Raw genomic sequence first — 18,125 nt, forward strand, 5'->3', positions numbered from 1 at the left:
CAGTGTGGAGGTTCCTCAATAAACTATCCAGAGAACTCCCTTATGACCCAGCAATAGCACTGCTAGGGATTTACCCAAGGGATACAGAAATGCTGATGCATAGGAGCACATGTACCCCAATGTTCATAGCAGCAATGTCAACAATAGCCAAAACATGGAAAAAGACTAAATGTCCATCACCTGATGAGTAGATCCAGAAGATGTGGTATATATACACAATGGAGTACTACATGGCAATGAGAAAGAATGACATATGGCCATTTGTAGGAAAGTGGATGGACCTTGAGGGTGTCATGCTAAGCGAAATAAGTCAGGCAGAGAAGAACAGAAACCATATGTTTGCACTCCTAGGTCTAACAAGAAATCAGGAGAAACCTAGTGGAGGACCTGGGGGAGGGGAAGAGGGAAAGAGAGTTGGGGAGAGAGAGGGAACCAAAACTTGAGAGATTATTGAATGCTGAAAATGAACTGAGAGTTGAAGGGGAAGCGGGGGGAAAGAGGTGGTGGTGATGGTGGAGGGCACTTATGGGGAAGAGCGCTGGGTGTTGTATGTAAACCAATTTGACAATAAACTATTTAAAAAATAAAAATAAAATAAAATAATGAACTTGTTAATATTAATGACCCCCAATCTCATTGGAACAATATAAGCATTAGAAAACTGTTAAGCACATGGTGACAAACGGAAATTTTCCAAAATTCTAATTTCCTTGTAAAAGTTCAGATTTTATCATTAGCAACAAATTCTATTAGTTGTTTGCCTAGAAGTGGCATGTTCTTTTGCTCATTTTCAATAAAATGCCTGTCAAATAGCCAAGTCTGAAAAACCAGTTTGTCAGTTGTGTTTTCAGATAAAAATGGTCTTTCATGAAAATAACTGCTTGTTCAGCTTTCATTTCATACACGTATGTGTTCTTCCCCAAGACAACCACCAGACTTTGATATGCAGCAAAGATGCTTTAGGAGTATTTCCCACTTAATATTCCCACAGAATATTAAAAATAGATTCAAGGATAAAGATTTATAAATATAACAGGTTTTCTGGTTCATCAAAAGCATAAGCTGTTTTTTATTTTTTAACAGCAAATGGACAGCAGTAAAGAGTGTAATGGCCACTTGTAGTACTGTTTGGACCACTGCTGTGATGCACAGCAAGATGCCAGAAGTTTTCCTATTGTTGCTCTTGCAGCATCAGTGAAAATAACAACATGCTGAAGATGATGAATAACACCTTAGTCCTGTTGTAAAAATAGTTCTGACCTCACAGACCCCCTGAAAGGGTCTTGGAGACACCCCTAGAAATCCGGAAGCCACATTTTGAGAATCACTGATCCAAAATGGACTAGACAGATTTTCATCACTGTTTAGAAACCACAGAAATTATAAATTTCCAAAAATCTATACTGCTGTAGCATAAAATCAAATTTAGATGTGGTTAATCATGGCATGGCCTTTGGTCAAGGCTCACAACAATGAGCTGATTCTGTGTTTCCCATCAAAGCCAAGGGAAAATTCTGCTGAATTGATTTCCCCTTTGTGGAAGCCACAGGTGGGCTTCTCTTTTTTGTCACAGCTCTGCCTAAGAAAGCGGCTGGGTTTTCTTATCTGCCTGCCCAGATGTGGGGCAGGAGAAGGGGGGAGCAATGGGGCTTGAAAGCTGTCAGCCATCAAACATCAAATTGGAGTCATACGCTTTGTTATGACCCACACCATTCTACAATGCTAGCCCTCCACCTCCTCCTGCCTCCACTCCTGGTATCTCTGTAACATGTGTCACTTTTGACCACACTGTACAATTTCCTCACTTATTATTATGTTCATAGTTTAGCATCAGCCTATTTATTATCTACTATAAACTCCACGAAGGTAGGACTATTTTCAATAGTGTTATATATTCTGTTTATATTTTATCTATCAGTACTGGGATATTGAATTATCTCAAAAACTAAGAACCATGATTAGCATATTGTAGGCACCCCAAAATTAATTTTTGAATGTAATTAATGAATGGAAGATAATAAGCCTGTGCATTATTCAAAGAATCATTACTGAAATGTCACAGGGCCTCCTGATAGAGGTATTTATCGCAAATGATATGAGAAGTTTTTGAAAATAAAGGTCCATATGGTTTTACTATCCCACTTAATTGTTTATAGATCTTTCAGCATATGGATACAGGAACTCTTCCATTCTCTGTATCATCAGTGTCTAGAGCAGAGTGTAACTACGCTGTGGTTAATGGGCACTGGTTGGGTAACAACGAATCAACGAACAGGTGGAATGAAAGGTGTAATACAGTTGTGTCACATTTAAGTAATCATCCACTTAAAACAGTTTCTTAAATGGTTCAGCAAAACATAGTTCAGAAAAATGCTACTTTTTAATAATAGAACTTATTTTTAACATTAACTATACTGGACTTAAAAATTTTTAAATAAAAACATCAATAAATAAAAAAGCAAAGCTCTGTTAACTTGTTCATTCTTTATATGATATAAAACTTTCTAGGGTCTCCTGGATGGCTCAGTTAGTTGAACATCCAACTCTTGACTTAGGTTCAGGTCATGATCTCACAGCTCGTGAGTTTGAGCCCCACATTGAGCTCTGTGCTGAAAGCATAGCCCCTTGTAGGGATTCTCTCTCCCTCTCCCTGTCCCTTCCCCTCCTCAAAATAAATAAATAACTTAAAAAATATAAAAACCCATCCTAGCTGTATGCTTTAATAAAGTAATTGCTTTGTTTAGAACTGTAGTTTTAAGCATAGTAATATATGAAACGCCCCTGAATAATAAAATACAAGTATGCTCTATTAATATTGGAAATTGCAAACCTCACATATAATTTAGGGTGGAGAAAAATTCACATATAAGTTAGGGTGGGGAAAAAATTCTCTTCTGTGCTTGAAGAGACTCACCTGTACGCAGCCCGGTGTCTCTGCAGGGCAATTGCAGCCAGCTGAAGCCTGGCCTCCACCACAATCTCCAGCTCGCCAGCGGAGCACTGGGACAGGCTCTTGTGGCCTGGGGACTCCATCTCCGACACAAGTAAGTTTAGCCTATCCTCAGCTTCTGTCAGTAAAGTAAACTAAAGAAAGAACACCACACAATCACAGAAGTTTAGAGATAATACAAATAATATCTCATTCTTATTTATCAGTTGTATCCCATGTACTGAGAAAACTAACCTAGAATGGAAGACCAAATAGGGAATTTGAACATAATCATCAGAGAAGAGTGCTCAGTGAACAGGAAAAAGAGTACAGAAAATGAAAAGGAGAGTGATGGCAAGAATCAGCATGTACAATAGTTACCCTTTATTGTGCACAGTCAGCACTCATTATTCATTGTACCTAAACTGTTCCATAAAGTGGCTATACACTCAAAACTAGCAAACACTGGAGTGTTGCTCCTAGAGGAAATATAGGAATAGGTTCCTGAGGGCCTCTGGTCGCAACATTTTTGCCAACTGATCCACATATAACTTTGTTCAAGGTGTGTTTATATTTAAAGACACATTACTTAATATATACTGTAAAGTCATTAACCTTGAACTCACAGCTAATAGCTCTAAAACTCATGTCTGAATAAAGCTTTTATTGCATAAGCATGGATCAGCATTTAGCCATAAAGCCCATCACAGCCCTTTTAGGAATTTAGTATTCTTAGGAATAGTAAACAGCATTTCAGCGCTACACTTAGGGGCCATTTCAAATAGTGAAATCACCAACGAAAAGCACAAAAATGCAAAAAAAAAAAAAAACCATAGCAATATATAAACCATGGAAAGGATACTTGTTTACAGTATGAGAGTAGAAACAAAAAATCAGAGTATTGCCTTTTCCAACTCAGGAATGTGTGTGTTGGCAACTCAAATTTTTCTATGCTCTGTGATATTCACAAATGACCACAAAAAAGAGCCATGAGTATTGATTTTGGAGTTGCAAATAAATTTTAGCAGATAGGCTAGTTAGCAAATACTGAATCTATGAATAACAAGGACTGATTGTATTTCAAGTTAAGCTATGATCACCTAACTGGCAATGTGAAGATAATGAGATTTTACAGCAGACAATCAATAGTAAATAGCAACTCAGCATGGCAAAGGAGAAAGGGACTAACCAATCCTTCAAAAATCAGGTCTCTAAAAACGTGTTTGTACAGAGCAGTATACATTATATAAGTACCAGGGCAACTTAGTATAACGGCTAAGAACACGATATGCATTTCATTAGTTGCATGACATTCGGGAATTTTTTTTCTGTCTAAGCCTCAATTTTCTCATGGCTCAGCATAGCATAGTTCAAAAATGATTAATACCTACATCCCAGAGTTGTAAGAATTAATCATGCAAAGTGCCTGTCATGTACTAAGCACTGAATAAATGGTAACTGTTTGTGTTGCTGTTGTCATCACTATTATTATTAGGAAATGAGAAACAGGGAATGGAATACTCAAATCTCATCAAATAATGAATCATATTTTCCACAGTGCCTTAATCAGGTTTGTAAAGTCAAAGTCTGACAATCTCTGGGCATCTAATTTTCTCATGATGAGAAGACTCCGTCTCTGGCCCCAGTCTATGCTTATGCAAGAAAAGCTACTCAGTTTCCCAAGAGCAAACACAATCCTGAAAGTGAACCTGCCCAAGGACCTAATAGTGGACATTTTGGTAACCAATTTACTATGATTTGAAAAAATTTCCTGACTTACCTTTAGTGTGCTAAGAGTGAGGTCATCTTTAATTTTTGCAAACTGATCAAGTGAGTTTCCCTCATCCTTTAAAAATAACTCTAAAAGACACAAAATTTTGGAAGAAAAAATATCTGTGGTTAGTTTAAATATTAATTTTAATTTATAAAACTTACCATTAGTTGAGAAACTATCCATAAATTTCATATTTTAAAAAACCCACAATGATAACTAGAAATATATTGTTCTATCAAATGTTTCTTAAATGTCATATATTCAAAGGCTGAGGATGATTTTAACAACAAACCAGATAATTCTGAAAGCATCTTTAAGATGCTTGGTGGTGTTCTTTAAATTATTGGCTACTGATATAAAGTAATGGTTCCTCCTTTGGGATCACAGGACTCCTTAAGGTCCCCAAAGCATTTTTAGTCTCCCAGATATTTATAAGGTCTTCTTGGAAATGTCAGTAGTTCTACTGATTTTCATAAGCCCCTCACACTAAGAGCAGAGAGTGAGACCATTTGGAACACCACAATCCACAATTCTCAAGAATCTCAAAAACCCACAATCCAAGTCTGTCATTTTGAGCAGGAGGAACTGAGATAATTTAGATCACGGACTCTGCCTGCTTCAGTAAGCTAGACTTCTAGACTACAAGAGAGAAAGGAAAAAACACAAATTGTTATTTGACTAGGAATTACTGCAAAAAATACCCACCTAAAGAACTAAGTTTATCAAGGGGTAAGAGGAAGTCCAAAATAGCATGGAATTGAACACACCTGACTTCCCTCTTTTTCCAATTACTACCTATGTCGCTCTTCTCCTTTAAAATTAAGGGGCTCTGGGACAAGGAGTCAGCTGAATATGAAAGAGGGCATGAGAATTGGGAAAGGCCCAGCAGAAAGATCTGGGGCTGGGTTTTCTCCCTTAAAAGAGAAAGGGAGTGAGAGACAAAGATCAAAAATAAATGCCTGGAGATTGGAATGGAAGAACCCTGAGATGCATTTCAGAACATGAAAGATCCTATGAAGAGTTTAGTCCACATTTTTCTCCTTCTCTGTCTGCCTCTGAGTGACTTTGGTGATTCTCTGTGTGGCCCTCCCAGATAATGGCCTGCTCCTCCTCCTGGAAAACTAAATAACAAACTCTATTTTTTACAGCTACCATCCTCTTATCTGTTGACCTCATTAAACCTAAATAATAATAAAAGTTACATTTTAAAACAGAGTCAATATTACTCTGATATCCAAACAAGACAAAAATATAAGAAATGAAAACTACAGAACAATGTTTATGATGAATCAGGATGTAAAAATCCTCAACAAAACACTAGCAAACAGAATCTAACAATGTATAAAAAGAATTTATAGGGGCGCCTGGATGGCTCAGTCAGTTAAAACTCCGACTTCAGCTCAGGTCAGATCTCACATTCGTGGGTTCAAGCCCCGCGTCAGGCTCTGTGCTGACAGCTAGCTCAGAGCCTGGAGGCTGCTTCCGGTTCCGTGTCTCCTTCTCTCTCTGCCCTTCCCCCTCTCATGCTCTGTCTCTCTCTCTCTATCAAAAATAAATAAAACATTAAAAATTAAAAAAAAATAAACGTCTAAAAATAAATAAAAATAAATTAAAAAAGAATTTATATGCCATGACTACATGGGAGTTAGCCCAAGAATGCAAGGTTGGTTTAAACACTCAAAAATCAATTAATGTTATACATCATCTTAATAGAATAAAAGCCAAAAAACATGGAAGCATCTTAATAGATGCAGGAAAAGCACTTAGTAAAATCCAGCACCTTTTTATGATAAAATCACTCAACAAACCAGGAATAAAAAGGACATTCCTTCACCTGATAAAGAACATCTATGAAAAACCCACAGTTAACACCATACTTAATGGTGAAAAACATTTATTCTTAGAGCAATATCCAATACAGTTGATAAATACTTATCTAAGACCTATAATTCCTATTCATGGCTATCTTATCCCATAAAAGACACGAGATGCAGAAAAATGTAAAATATATCATTTTATATAAATTAATGATGAAAATGAATACTGATCTACATGGACAGAAATGGATATGCATATACCTAACATAAGTATCTATGTGTGTTATTAAGTGTACTTAGAGAACAATATGGAAGAATGTATATTAGACTATTGATATGGATTATTGGAAGTGGAGTAGAAATAGTTGGGGAAAGAGGAGAAAGAAAAACAAGCCAAAAATGAAACAAAAGATTACCTTTCAAGTTTTGAAAGTTTCCTCTACTCTTCTCAGAAACAGGTCCATGGTTGGTTATTTTCACTGAGTTTTCTGGGACACAATTTATAGTTGCAGCCACACCTATTAAAAAGTAGGCTTTAACTAAAGAAAACTTATTTAGGAGATGTTGTTGGCCAAGTGTAACCAGAATTACAGGCAATCCTTTACTTATTAATTCATCCAGTGCCTAAAAGAATAAAACAAAGAGAGCAAGGCAAATCAGTAGAATATTGCTTTTAGGTATTATTAGTTTTCATTCTTTTTTGCATTCCTCATTTGGTGTTGGATGAAAAAATACAATATAGACATGAGGTACCATACATAGCAGGTCTATTGCATGAGATGTATATCAGATCTACCCCAGCAGTTCTGAGTGCTTATGCGTTTCCCCACCACTTTGTGACCCATGACTTAAGAGCCCAGCCCTGCCACAAAAAGAGAGTGAAGCTGGTGCTGAGAGCAAGGGAGGGGACATTTCATCAAAACAGAGAACCCACAAAAGTTCATCAGCCATTCACACTTGTCTGCTCTGGGTTAGCATAAGTGAATTAGAGGTCCTGGGGCAGGAGCAGGAGAAACAAGCATGCTGCCCATCCAGCTTAGATTTTGTGCTCAATCATTAGGTCTTGCCTGTGCATGCCCTCAATGCCCTGACCCTCTCCTTTGCATATACACTTAGCTGGCACAAGCATAGCCCTGGTAAAATCCAACGCTGGACATTCTTTATGTGTGCACGCTGCAGCTGAAGAAGGCTGGAGAAAATCATGCAGTCAGACTAAGGGTCTCATTTGAAGTTCTGACCAAACCTCAGTGCTGCCTGGTCATTGTCCTACATTTTCCCAATCCATTCACTCCCCCTCTCTCCTAGACAATCATTTCATGCTCTTTTTGCTTCTAAATTCTAAGCCCTTCCCCGCCCCTGATGTCCCTCCCAGCTAATGACCTTGCTTTCTCTACTTAACAAAGAATATTGAGGTGGTCAGAATAGTGTCCACAGACCCTATAGCTCCATTGCTCCCACCTACCCAAGCATCCTGCCACTCAGGGCACTGATCCCTTCTGCACTGATCTACTCCACCATTCTCTCTTACATCATAAGTGTCCCCTTGCCATAGACATTCTCACCAGCACATAGTCATGCTGTCTTCTCTTCCATCTTAAAAAACAAAAACTATCCTGACTACCACTTCCAGCTACTGCCTAAATTCTCACTCTCCTTTAGAACAATGATCTAAGAGTTGTCAATATTCCAATTTCTCTCCGTTAATTTGCTTTTAGACCCTCTCCTCTCCTACACTGAACCCCTTTGGCCAAGGTCACCAGTGGCCTGCACTTGCCTTAAACCAGTGTTCAGTTCTCATATGCCATGTTACTTTTGATCTAATACAGCATTATCTTATATGCCAATTAAATTGTCACATGCCCTCAACTATAAAATACATTCTAATTTGAGAGCTATTAAATGTGAAAAAGATGCATGTTTATGACTCAGTGAGTTATGGTGCTTGATTCACACAAAATATGGCACTATTAATCACTTTTTTAAATGTTTTTAAATGTTTATTTTTGAGAGGGAGAAGCAGAGAAGGAATTAGAGAGAGACAAAGACACAGAATCCGAAGTAGGCTCCAGGCTCTAAGCTGTCATCACAGAGCCTGATGTGGGGATTGAACTCACGAACCACAAGATTATGACCTGAGGTGAAGACAGATGCTTAACCGACTGAGCCACCTAGGTGCCCCAATCACTTCCTCTTTTGAAAATATTTCTCTTAGCTTTCAAGTCGCCATATTCTCTTGGTTTCTTTCCTATACTGTAGGTTATTCCTTTTCAGTCTTTCTTGGTTCCTCTTCTTTTCCCATATATTCTTCTAATTTTATTTATTTATTTTGAGAGAGGAAGAGAGAGAGTCAGAGAGAGGGAGAGAGAGAGAATCCCAAGAAGACTGTCAGCATGTACCCCAACATGGGGCTCAAACTCACAAACCATGATATGACCTGAGTCAAAATCAAGTCAGAGACTTAACCCAATGAAGCCACCTACTTGCCCTGCCAGAGTCCAGCTCCAGCAGGTCCAGGGCTCCCTGAAGGATGGACGGTGTTGGTGTCGGTGAATGAGAGTGAGAGAGCCTCGGCTTCTTCCTGCTCAGCAGGCAGACATCTCTGCACTGACCCGAGAGTCAGCTTTATTTATTGAAAAAGTGTATGGGGTACCAAACAGAAGTGGAAATTGCCTTAGACAATAATTTCTGGTAACAAATTCTTTGGTAGGTAAAAATTTCCCAGAACATAGATTGGTGGAAAACTCATGCATAATCTTTACCAATAGAGATTGAAGTAGGTGAATAGATGTTTATCATATGGGAAAGGAAGGTATGTTTAGCATTCCAATACAAGGCAAAGTTTTTAGCACAGCAAAGGCAAGAATTAGGTCTTTGTGAGCAGGGGTCAATAGCTTGTTTTCTGAGGGGAGGAAAAACAGGTTTTCTAAGGAAATGTAACATTTGCTCCTATAATCACAAAAGAAGAAACTCCTATAACAAGTTTTTTCACAAGGTACAATTCACATATTTTTAGCAGAAGGCAAGTCACTCCTGATGTCAGTCAGTCAGGCACCTTGGGGGTCCGTGCTCAAGCAGAAATTGAGTGGGGGTTGAGTAGGGGTAGATGCCAGTTTCCATCTGAGGGTGGGAGGCCTTGCAAACCCACCTTGCCTCACAAGGAGATTTTTCCTCTACTTGTGAGTTCAGAGAGACCCAGCTTCCTGCATCGCCCTCCTGTATTTTTAACATTGGAGTGTCCCAGGGCTTGGATCTTTTCCCTCTCCTTACTCACTTACCTTAGGTTATTTGAAACAAACTCATGGTTTTAATTTCATCTAAGTGCAGATGAAATCCTGCGTTTTTCTCTCCAGCTCCAATCTCATTTCTGAAGTCAAATCAGCTTCTGACTCAAATAGTCCATTTGGATATCTAAGAGATACCTCAAACTCAACATGTCCAAAACTATATTCCTAGTCACCTCACAATCCCCCCCCTACATGACTGAAACAGTATTTAGCACACAGTAGGCTCAACAGATCAGCTAAAACAGGTAGATTAGGCCACAGCCCTGCTATAAACCTTCCAATGGCTCCCCATTTTGGTTCAGAGGAAGAACCCAAGTTACAAAGGCCACAAGGCCCTTCTCAAACTGGCCCCATTACCTGTGACACTGTCTCCTACTGCTTTCCCATCATTCACACTGCTCTGGCTATGCTAAGATGCCCCTAACCAAGCTAAGCAGCCCTGCCCCAAGGCCTTTGCACTAACTGTACCCGCTTCCTAGGTGGCTCTTTTTCCAGATTTTTCTAAATGTGCAATTTTACCTGTTCACAAATGTCTCCTCAGTGAGGACTAACCTGATTACCCAATTTAATATTACAACTCCCTAATCTAGCTCCATGATCCCATTCCCCTTTATATGCTGCTGGGTTTATTTTCTCTAGCATGGTTCACCTTCTAACTTACCATATAATTTGCTTAATTATAATGTTTGCTTATATATCATGTTTATTATTAGTTTTTTCTCCTAAAATATAAACTCCCTGATGGCTTGGGAGTTTATCTGTTGCTGACCGACCAATGTATTTATTTGACAACACCAGAATAATGCCTTGGAAACAACAGGCTCTTGTTAAAAATCTGTTGAATTAATAATATCTGTTGATTAATCATCTCAGATTCTGGGGCTATATATTCTAAAAAAGAGGGAAACTTTTTGCCTATGTGAATTAAAAAAAAAATCTCATTGTTTGGAGAGTCTGAGGCAATACTGGCAGTGGAGAGATCTGTTGTTCATTCTCCCATCCTAACATCTTCTAAAGCGTGAAAATCAATACATGCAGAAGAGCCAGACATGAAACAGCGCTGAGCCTGAGTGTGCAACAAACAGTGTGCTAGGAACATGGTTGGCATACTCTATCTAGGGAAGAAACTTCGGATTGGTTGGGGATATAGGACAGAGGAGAACATTTCTCTTCTCTTTTTCCTCCATAGCAAATAGTGTCTTAATAAGTCTTGACAATTACACACAAACACTTGAGGATCAAAAGAAGATTAATTAGTAATGCTATTTAATACTCCTTTCTCTCTCTATAAACAGAAAATATAAAGTGTAATCTGAAGAGTCTTTGGCAGACCAGCACTTCTGTTTTAATTAATTAGCTAATAGAAGTCAGTTTTCCATTATACTGTCAGTCTCTTTTTGTTTAAAAAGAAATGATCAGACAGACATTCCTTTTATACCCAAAAATACTCCTTAAAGAAGTGTTTTTAGGATGCCTTGGAATTTATGACGGGGAAGAAATAAATATTCCTAAACATCCGAAGGTCTTGGAACACTGAAGCGAAATATGAATATGTATGTGTATATTCCTAATACCAATTCTTTCATTTCAGGCAAGTTGCTTATAAATCAAAACAAATTTTAAGGCAAAACAATGAATCATCTGAAGCATAATTAAAAGTGAAGTTTGTGGAATAACATGAGCACTAATGGAAAAGTAGTAAGATTACATTTAATAAAAGGATAGGATATAATTCCTATCAAAATTATGGAAGACAAAAAGCAATTTTGCAGAAATGACTCTCAAAATTATTTAATAAAAGTAGCTTACTTAATGAAACAGAATGTTGTTTCCTAGCACTTAAAAAAAATTAGAACAACGTGCAGCTCTCTCTCTGTGCTATCACCTGGTTGTGTGAATCCATTAGCTGTCTGTAGCCCCCTTACCAAGGGCTGCGCTCCTACTCTCCTGCCCTAACACTTTCTAGTGGTCAGACTGACGATACTCCTAAGATTTTAAAAAATGATTTCAAGATATTTAAATGCTACCTAACATGGATGGAGTTAGAGTGTATTATGGTAAGTGAAATAAGTCAGTCAAAGAAAGACAAATACCATAGGATTTCAATCATATGTGGAATTTATGAAACAAAAACAGATAAACATACAGACTCTTAACCACAGAAAACAAACTGAGGGCTGGCTGGAGGGGGCGGGGGTGAGGGATTTAGGTGATGGGCATTAAGGAGGCACCTGTTGTGATGAGCACCAGGTATTGTATATAAGTGATGAATCACTAAATTCTACTCCTGAAACTAATATTATACTATGTATTAACTAACTAGAATTTAAATAAAAACTTGAAACAAACAAAAAGATATTTAAATGCTACTAGGTTATCAAAAGCTTAAATCCCAGTCACCCAATTAGTGTCAAGAACGGATGTATTGGGATAGAGTATCTAGTCCTCTGCTTGCAAAGAGCACTGGGAAGTTAGAGGAGTTGTTTATGGAAATGTCATATGAAAACCTTCCATTAGCCAGCACTACAGTGGGAATCATACTGCAGGACATAAGAGTATCAGACCAATGTGTTGTACACCTTAAATTTACACAATGTTATATGTCAATTATAGCTCAATAATTTTTTTTATTTTTATAATTTTTAAAAATTTTTCAATAAATGGAAAAAAGAAAACCATTGACTGAGAGGCAGTCTCAGACTGGAGAAAGGATGTGAGTAGAAGGAGAATTGAATAAGTAGGCTAACAGCAAAACACACAAAGTCCTTTTCTTATAATCAAAGTCAGCTATTCTCACCAAAGTTATCAAGATAAACATTAGAGACAGATACCTGACAGGGCTAGGTAAACAAAATGAATACGTATATGTAATTTAAACATTTACAAGCAATAAGCAATATTTGCTCAATGTAAAAGCCAGACCAGTTTGGGTCCAATCCTACCTCAGACCCAACATTTGGAGATAAAACCCCATTTTTAGAAATAGAAGAGCATATTAATTACACAGATTTTTAAAAACAAGTGTTATACTTACCAAATAGATTGAAATGATTCAAAATTACCCTAAGTATCCAACATTTATAAAATATTGTTATCCTTACCTGTATATTTTCTTTACTAGTAAGAGGTTTTCCTGAGTCAAATGATTGAAATATCTGTCAATATATAAAGCACTAATTAGAAACAAAAGTATTATTTTTTAAACGTGTTATAAAAGTATTTTAAATGTAATTTTTATTATAAAAGCAATACATGTTCTAGTCAGAACGACAAGTATAGAATAAAGAAGAAAGTAAAAAATTATACATAAATCAACTTATTTTAGGTTGTCGATGTTAGTATTTTGGTGTCTTTACTACCAATTTCTTTTTTGATGTATTTTAAATATATATTTGTATTCCTTTTTATTAAACATTGCATCAGAATTATTTTTCCATGTCATTAAGTCATTTGTAAGCCTCAGTCTAATAGCTAAGTAATGTTCTATGCTATGAATGCAGCATAATAATTCCTTTCCATTTGTTAGACATCAAAGGGGACAAATTCCCAGTCTCGTCCCACCATTCAGCCTTAGTTTAAATAACAGGGGTGACCATTTCGTCTGCATTTCTTATTATCCCCTTTGGATAGATTCCTGTGAGAAGAATTGCTGTGTTATAAGAGTATTATAATGGAGTATTAGCATTTAGAAAAATCTTTGCCAGTTTGAGGTAAAATCACTTTACTCTTCAGAATAACTCTTTTTGTGGTTCTTTTCCTTTACTGTGAATGACCTGTCAGTATGTTTGGTTCTAAATATAATGTTACATTAGGAAACATCCCATTTATTTGCCACATGAGATGATTGTATCACCATGTAGGGTGCATTCCTCCTGGTACAGATGCCCTTTTGTTTTTTTTTAAATAGTTTATTACCAAGTTGGTTTTCATATAACCAGACGCCCTTTTTCAAAGATGTTAATACTGTTGCCCTGCCCACATCTGCTCAGTTATCTGGAAGCTTCCATGGATAAGTTCCTCACTGATGGACAGTATCCTACTTCAGACATCTGTATGCCTTTGCTTGAGGGTGTTCTGTGGCTACAAGAGTATTCAGGAGAGGCTGGAAGTGCAGGGAGCAACCCAACCCAATGAGCACAAGACTGTTCTCCCTGGTCTCTGAGGACCTGCTTGTCCACACAGTGACTCATTAACGGTCCTTGCAGGGCTTCTCCTCCCTTCCCTACCCAACTTTCCACACACCATTCTCCCTGGAATCACCTCCCAAATACACTACTTGCTCCCAAATCCTTCTCTTAGGACCTGAGGGATTTGAGGGACCCCTAAACCAAGACATCACATATAGCTCTTACTGGAATAAAGTGTTGGTAACTGCTAAAAATCTTTCCCCTTTTTTAAAGATATTTTTTATCTTCTCTCATCCACTGAAGAGTGAATAAGCGAGTCCAAGGGAAGACCGTTGGTGATATAACAGGAAGAAAGTTGATGATGGACTTTAGATTTGGTGATAAGAACAGAATCCTAATAGGAGTATCATGTTAAAAGATAGAATTTTTTTAAAGCCAGTGAAAAATCCAGTAGTAATCTGAAAGACTTTTTCAGTTACTTCTTTTACAACTAAAATCTAATTAATTAATCCTTTCTTTAAATAACTAGCCTGCAGCCTAATAACATTGGCACCTATTTTAATTATAAATCCTGAATGCATTTCCTCTTTTAATTACACTTTTTAAGTTGCCAACTGAAGCTACAAAGCTTCAAATTAACTTGGAGAATACAAAATTTAAAGTCAGAATCTACTGAAAGACAATTCAACCACACTTTTCTCTCATGAAAACTAGATAATAAAAATGAAGTCAGAATTTACCTGTAAAAATGAGTTTCAGACTGTTTGTTTTGGTGAAAGCAATGAACATTAAAAACTCTCTTTTGTTTCTCTTTCTACCCAGCTGGATTTTCTTTCCTTCTTATCTTCTTAGACTTGAAATGTGGATAACTTCAACATTTAGTCCTCTGACTTCTATTTCTCTCTCTTTGCTTCAGCTGATTTCATGATTTTAAATTTCTATGCTAATGCTTCAAATTTTGTAGGATCCACCTCTACTAAGGAGACCATTTTTCATTCCTTCCACCACTATTACCCCAACCATTGTCATGTCTCAGTTTATTTGCAAGGCTTTCTAACTGATTTCCTTATTTATATCCATGCTCAAGCACATCATATTCTCCAAAAAGCAAGCAAAATGGTCCTTTGAAAAGTAATTCTTATCCCGTCACTCCTCTGCTGAAAACTCTATAAGGCTTCTCATCTTATTTAGAGTAAACACCAGTCTGACCAAGCCCTAAGAGGTCCTATACAACTGTAGTTCCTGAGTCCCACCATTTTTTCCTCCTCTTTCTTTTACCAGCTTCCTTGATTTTCCTTGACCACATCTTGCATGGATCTCCATCAGGGCCTATGCTCTTCTACTTTCTCCTATTCCTAATCTTCCCTCAAATCTTTCACCCTCAAAACTCCCTAATAAATCTCTAATAAGAGAGACTTCCCAAACCACCTTGAAAATAGCCACCCACTGCCCTAATCACCCTTTGTTCCTTCAACTCAGCTTGAGCGTCCCTCATGGTACATCATCACCTGACATATATTTATGTGTTTAATATGTTTATTGTTTGTCTTCTTCACTGGAATGTCCAATAGTAACATGCTTCCAAAAAGGCAACAACTCCATTTATCTTTTTACTGGTCTATCCCCATGGCTAAAATAGTGCCTGTATTCAGTAGGCACCCCAAAATATTTTAAATGAATTAAAATATGATTTTAATAAGAAAATACAAATGATTTACAATAGGGAAAGGCTATTGGCTGAGAAACAAGCAAGAAAATATTGTCGATTTAACCCAGAGAAGAAAATGAGTTAGTTCATGCCAAGAAAATGAGCAAAAACACCAACTGACTCCTCTTTGTCGAGAGAGAGAGAGAGAGAGATGTATATACATATAAACACAGATATATCATGTTTCGTACTGTATGTCCCTCTTAGGATTTTCTGTAGATAACCTCACACTTACCCCTAAAACAACAAATTATGATGCTGTAGCAGTCATATTGAGAAATAAGCAGTGACACTTTAGGGGAATACGCTGAAATAATGAATGCATTGTATGTATATTTAACGTCCGTTGATACAAGTAATCTTCAAGACTTTACAGCCTATTTCCCATCTTCTTTAGGTCTTCCAAATTTAAATGTCACCAGTATGTACTGTGTCTGCCAGTCTCACTCCTTGAGCATACATCTCCCCCAGGAAACTGACTTGTTACCTCTTATTTCCTTTATTCCTGGATACAAGGGTCCAAGCTGCTGCAAGAACATTCATTGATTCCCATGAAACCCAAAATAGTGGGGAAAATGGCTCACTTTGATTTATATATAAATGCCAGTATTCATTTTCAAGGATTTTTCAATTATCTAATTTACAAATACAATTTGAACAATACATGCTTAACACTTTGTTACACAATATATAAATCAAAAAAACATCCAAATAAAACATGAGGAGAAATCGTCTCAACTAACAACATTAACCAGAAATTATAAGATTAGATGCCAAAGTCTAAGAGGTAGTGGCTGATATATGTGTCTACAGAGACCATCCATAATATAGAGACAGAATTTCACTGTAAAAATCGACTCCAATACCATACTCCCCCACACAACACCCTTCCGTTCCAGACAAATGAAACCTTGTAAAAGCCTGCTGCTAGCTATAACCAGGCTTAACAAAGAGGTTTGCAGTACTAGAGACTTGTAAATACACTTTTGTAGAAGCATTCCCTAAATTTTAGGAATGTAACCTTCAAAAGGTAAAGAAATGGCTTTGAATCAAACAGCAGACTTACCTTCACTTTTCCAGTAGCTTTACAGCCAGCGGGTATTGAGGAAGGCATGTTTTTTCCATAAAAAATCTGGGATATCTCATAAAAGGCTTCAGAAAAAAATCTTAAATCTATAAGGACTTCTATCTTTAAAGGAAAAAAAAAAGAAATGAGATTTCAAATTAAATGATTTGTTTTACTTACAAAATAAAAATTTTAGAGAAAACTCATCAACTTTCTGAGGCCCAAATTTCTGCTTAGTGCTGGTAATGCCTTCTAAATTAATGCTTGGTAAACACAGTGGATGGAGATGTATGTGTTTGTGCATAAGCTAGTTTACATGTGCAACAGACCAAGAAGCTGATAAACAACAGCAGGCAATTGTTCAAAACAGTGGACATTTATCAGATGTGGCTTACTTCATGATAGGCAAACACAAAAATATGGCAGGCGTACAAGAGTTAAAAAATAACTAAATTTTTTGTTCCCATAGTGAACTATGGCTTAAAAGAAAAACAAAACAAAAATACTCCTGATGTTCTCTAATTCTCCGAGCAAAGTGAAACACACCAGGAGATGACTACTACAATGGATCTACATAGAGACTATTTGCTTTGTCACCATGATTAATGGACACTGTCAATTTTAAAGGCATATCCTTAAAATTAATCAGTTGGTGACTATGCATTGTATGTGGCTCAGTTTGAATATTATCCAGCAAGACTTTCAACCAGGAAATTATGGGAAGAAAAGTTCCTGAACAAAGTCATTCAATCATTCAACATGTTTATTGGGCATCTCTTATGTACCAAGCCCTCTTGGATGTTACATTCCTTCCAGGTGTGTATTTAGCTAAATTCAAATGATACACAAAGATCAACACTGGGGATAAAGGGATAGTAGACAAAATGCTACTTTCAAAATTCCAGTCAAGAAGGACTTCACTGAAAAGATATCCAAGAAAAAATTTGGGAATGACATGAGAGAGAAACATGTGGAAAATCTGTTTAAAAACTCCAGTACAAAGGTCATGTGGCCGAAGGCACAGTTTGGGGTTCCAGGGGTGCTCAAGGAAGAGCCTGCATGGCAGGAGTTCAGGGAGGGAGGGGAAGACAGTTAGGACATAGGTATGAATGGTGGCCTGTAGACCAGAGTAGGAACTCGGAATTTTAATCTCTGTGTGATAAGAAGTTATTGGAGCATTTTGAACAAGGCAGGGCCCTAACCTTTACTTACATTTTGCAAACTCCAGTGACTGTTGAAATAGAGAAGAGTAAATTGTGCAAGCAGGGAATGAAATAAAAAATTGGATGAAGATCATATGCTTATAATAAATACACACACACACATTTATTGTCTCTTTTCCGCTAAGCACTACCCTAGGAATTTCGAAAGTATATAAATTTTAAAGAACCAAAAAGAAGGTAAGTTCAGGGTAAACAGG

The 18,125-nt window shown here is 37.2% G+C and overlaps 1 protein-coding gene across 2 annotated transcripts in view; it reads right to left on the bottom strand.

Moving 5' to 3' along the window:
- Window positions 1–18,125, bottom strand: part of CFAP54 (cilia and flagella associated protein 54) — a 279,565-nt gene that overhangs the window by 88,435 nt on the left and 173,005 nt on the right. For both annotated transcript variants that reach the window (XM_029955764.1, XM_029955763.1), the window contains 5 exons: window positions 16,706–16,828; window positions 12,906–12,959; window positions 6,937–7,144; window positions 4,710–4,789; window positions 2,915–3,084 (listed from right to left, as the gene is read on the bottom strand). In XM_029955764.1, coding sequence (XP_029811624.1) covers window positions 2,915–3,084; window positions 4,710–4,789; window positions 6,937–7,144; window positions 12,906–12,959; window positions 16,706–16,828 — 635 coding nt within the window. The remainder of the gene's footprint in view (window positions 1–2,914; window positions 3,085–4,709; window positions 4,790–6,936; window positions 7,145–12,905; window positions 12,960–16,705; window positions 16,829–18,125) is intronic.

The sequence above is a fragment of the Suricata suricatta genome, chromosome 10 (genome assembly GCF_006229205.1).
Source record: "Suricata suricatta isolate VVHF042 chromosome 10, meerkat_22Aug2017_6uvM2_HiC, whole genome shotgun sequence".
In the NCBI taxonomy this organism is placed as follows: Eukaryota; Metazoa; Chordata; class Mammalia; order Carnivora; family Herpestidae; genus Suricata; species Suricata suricatta.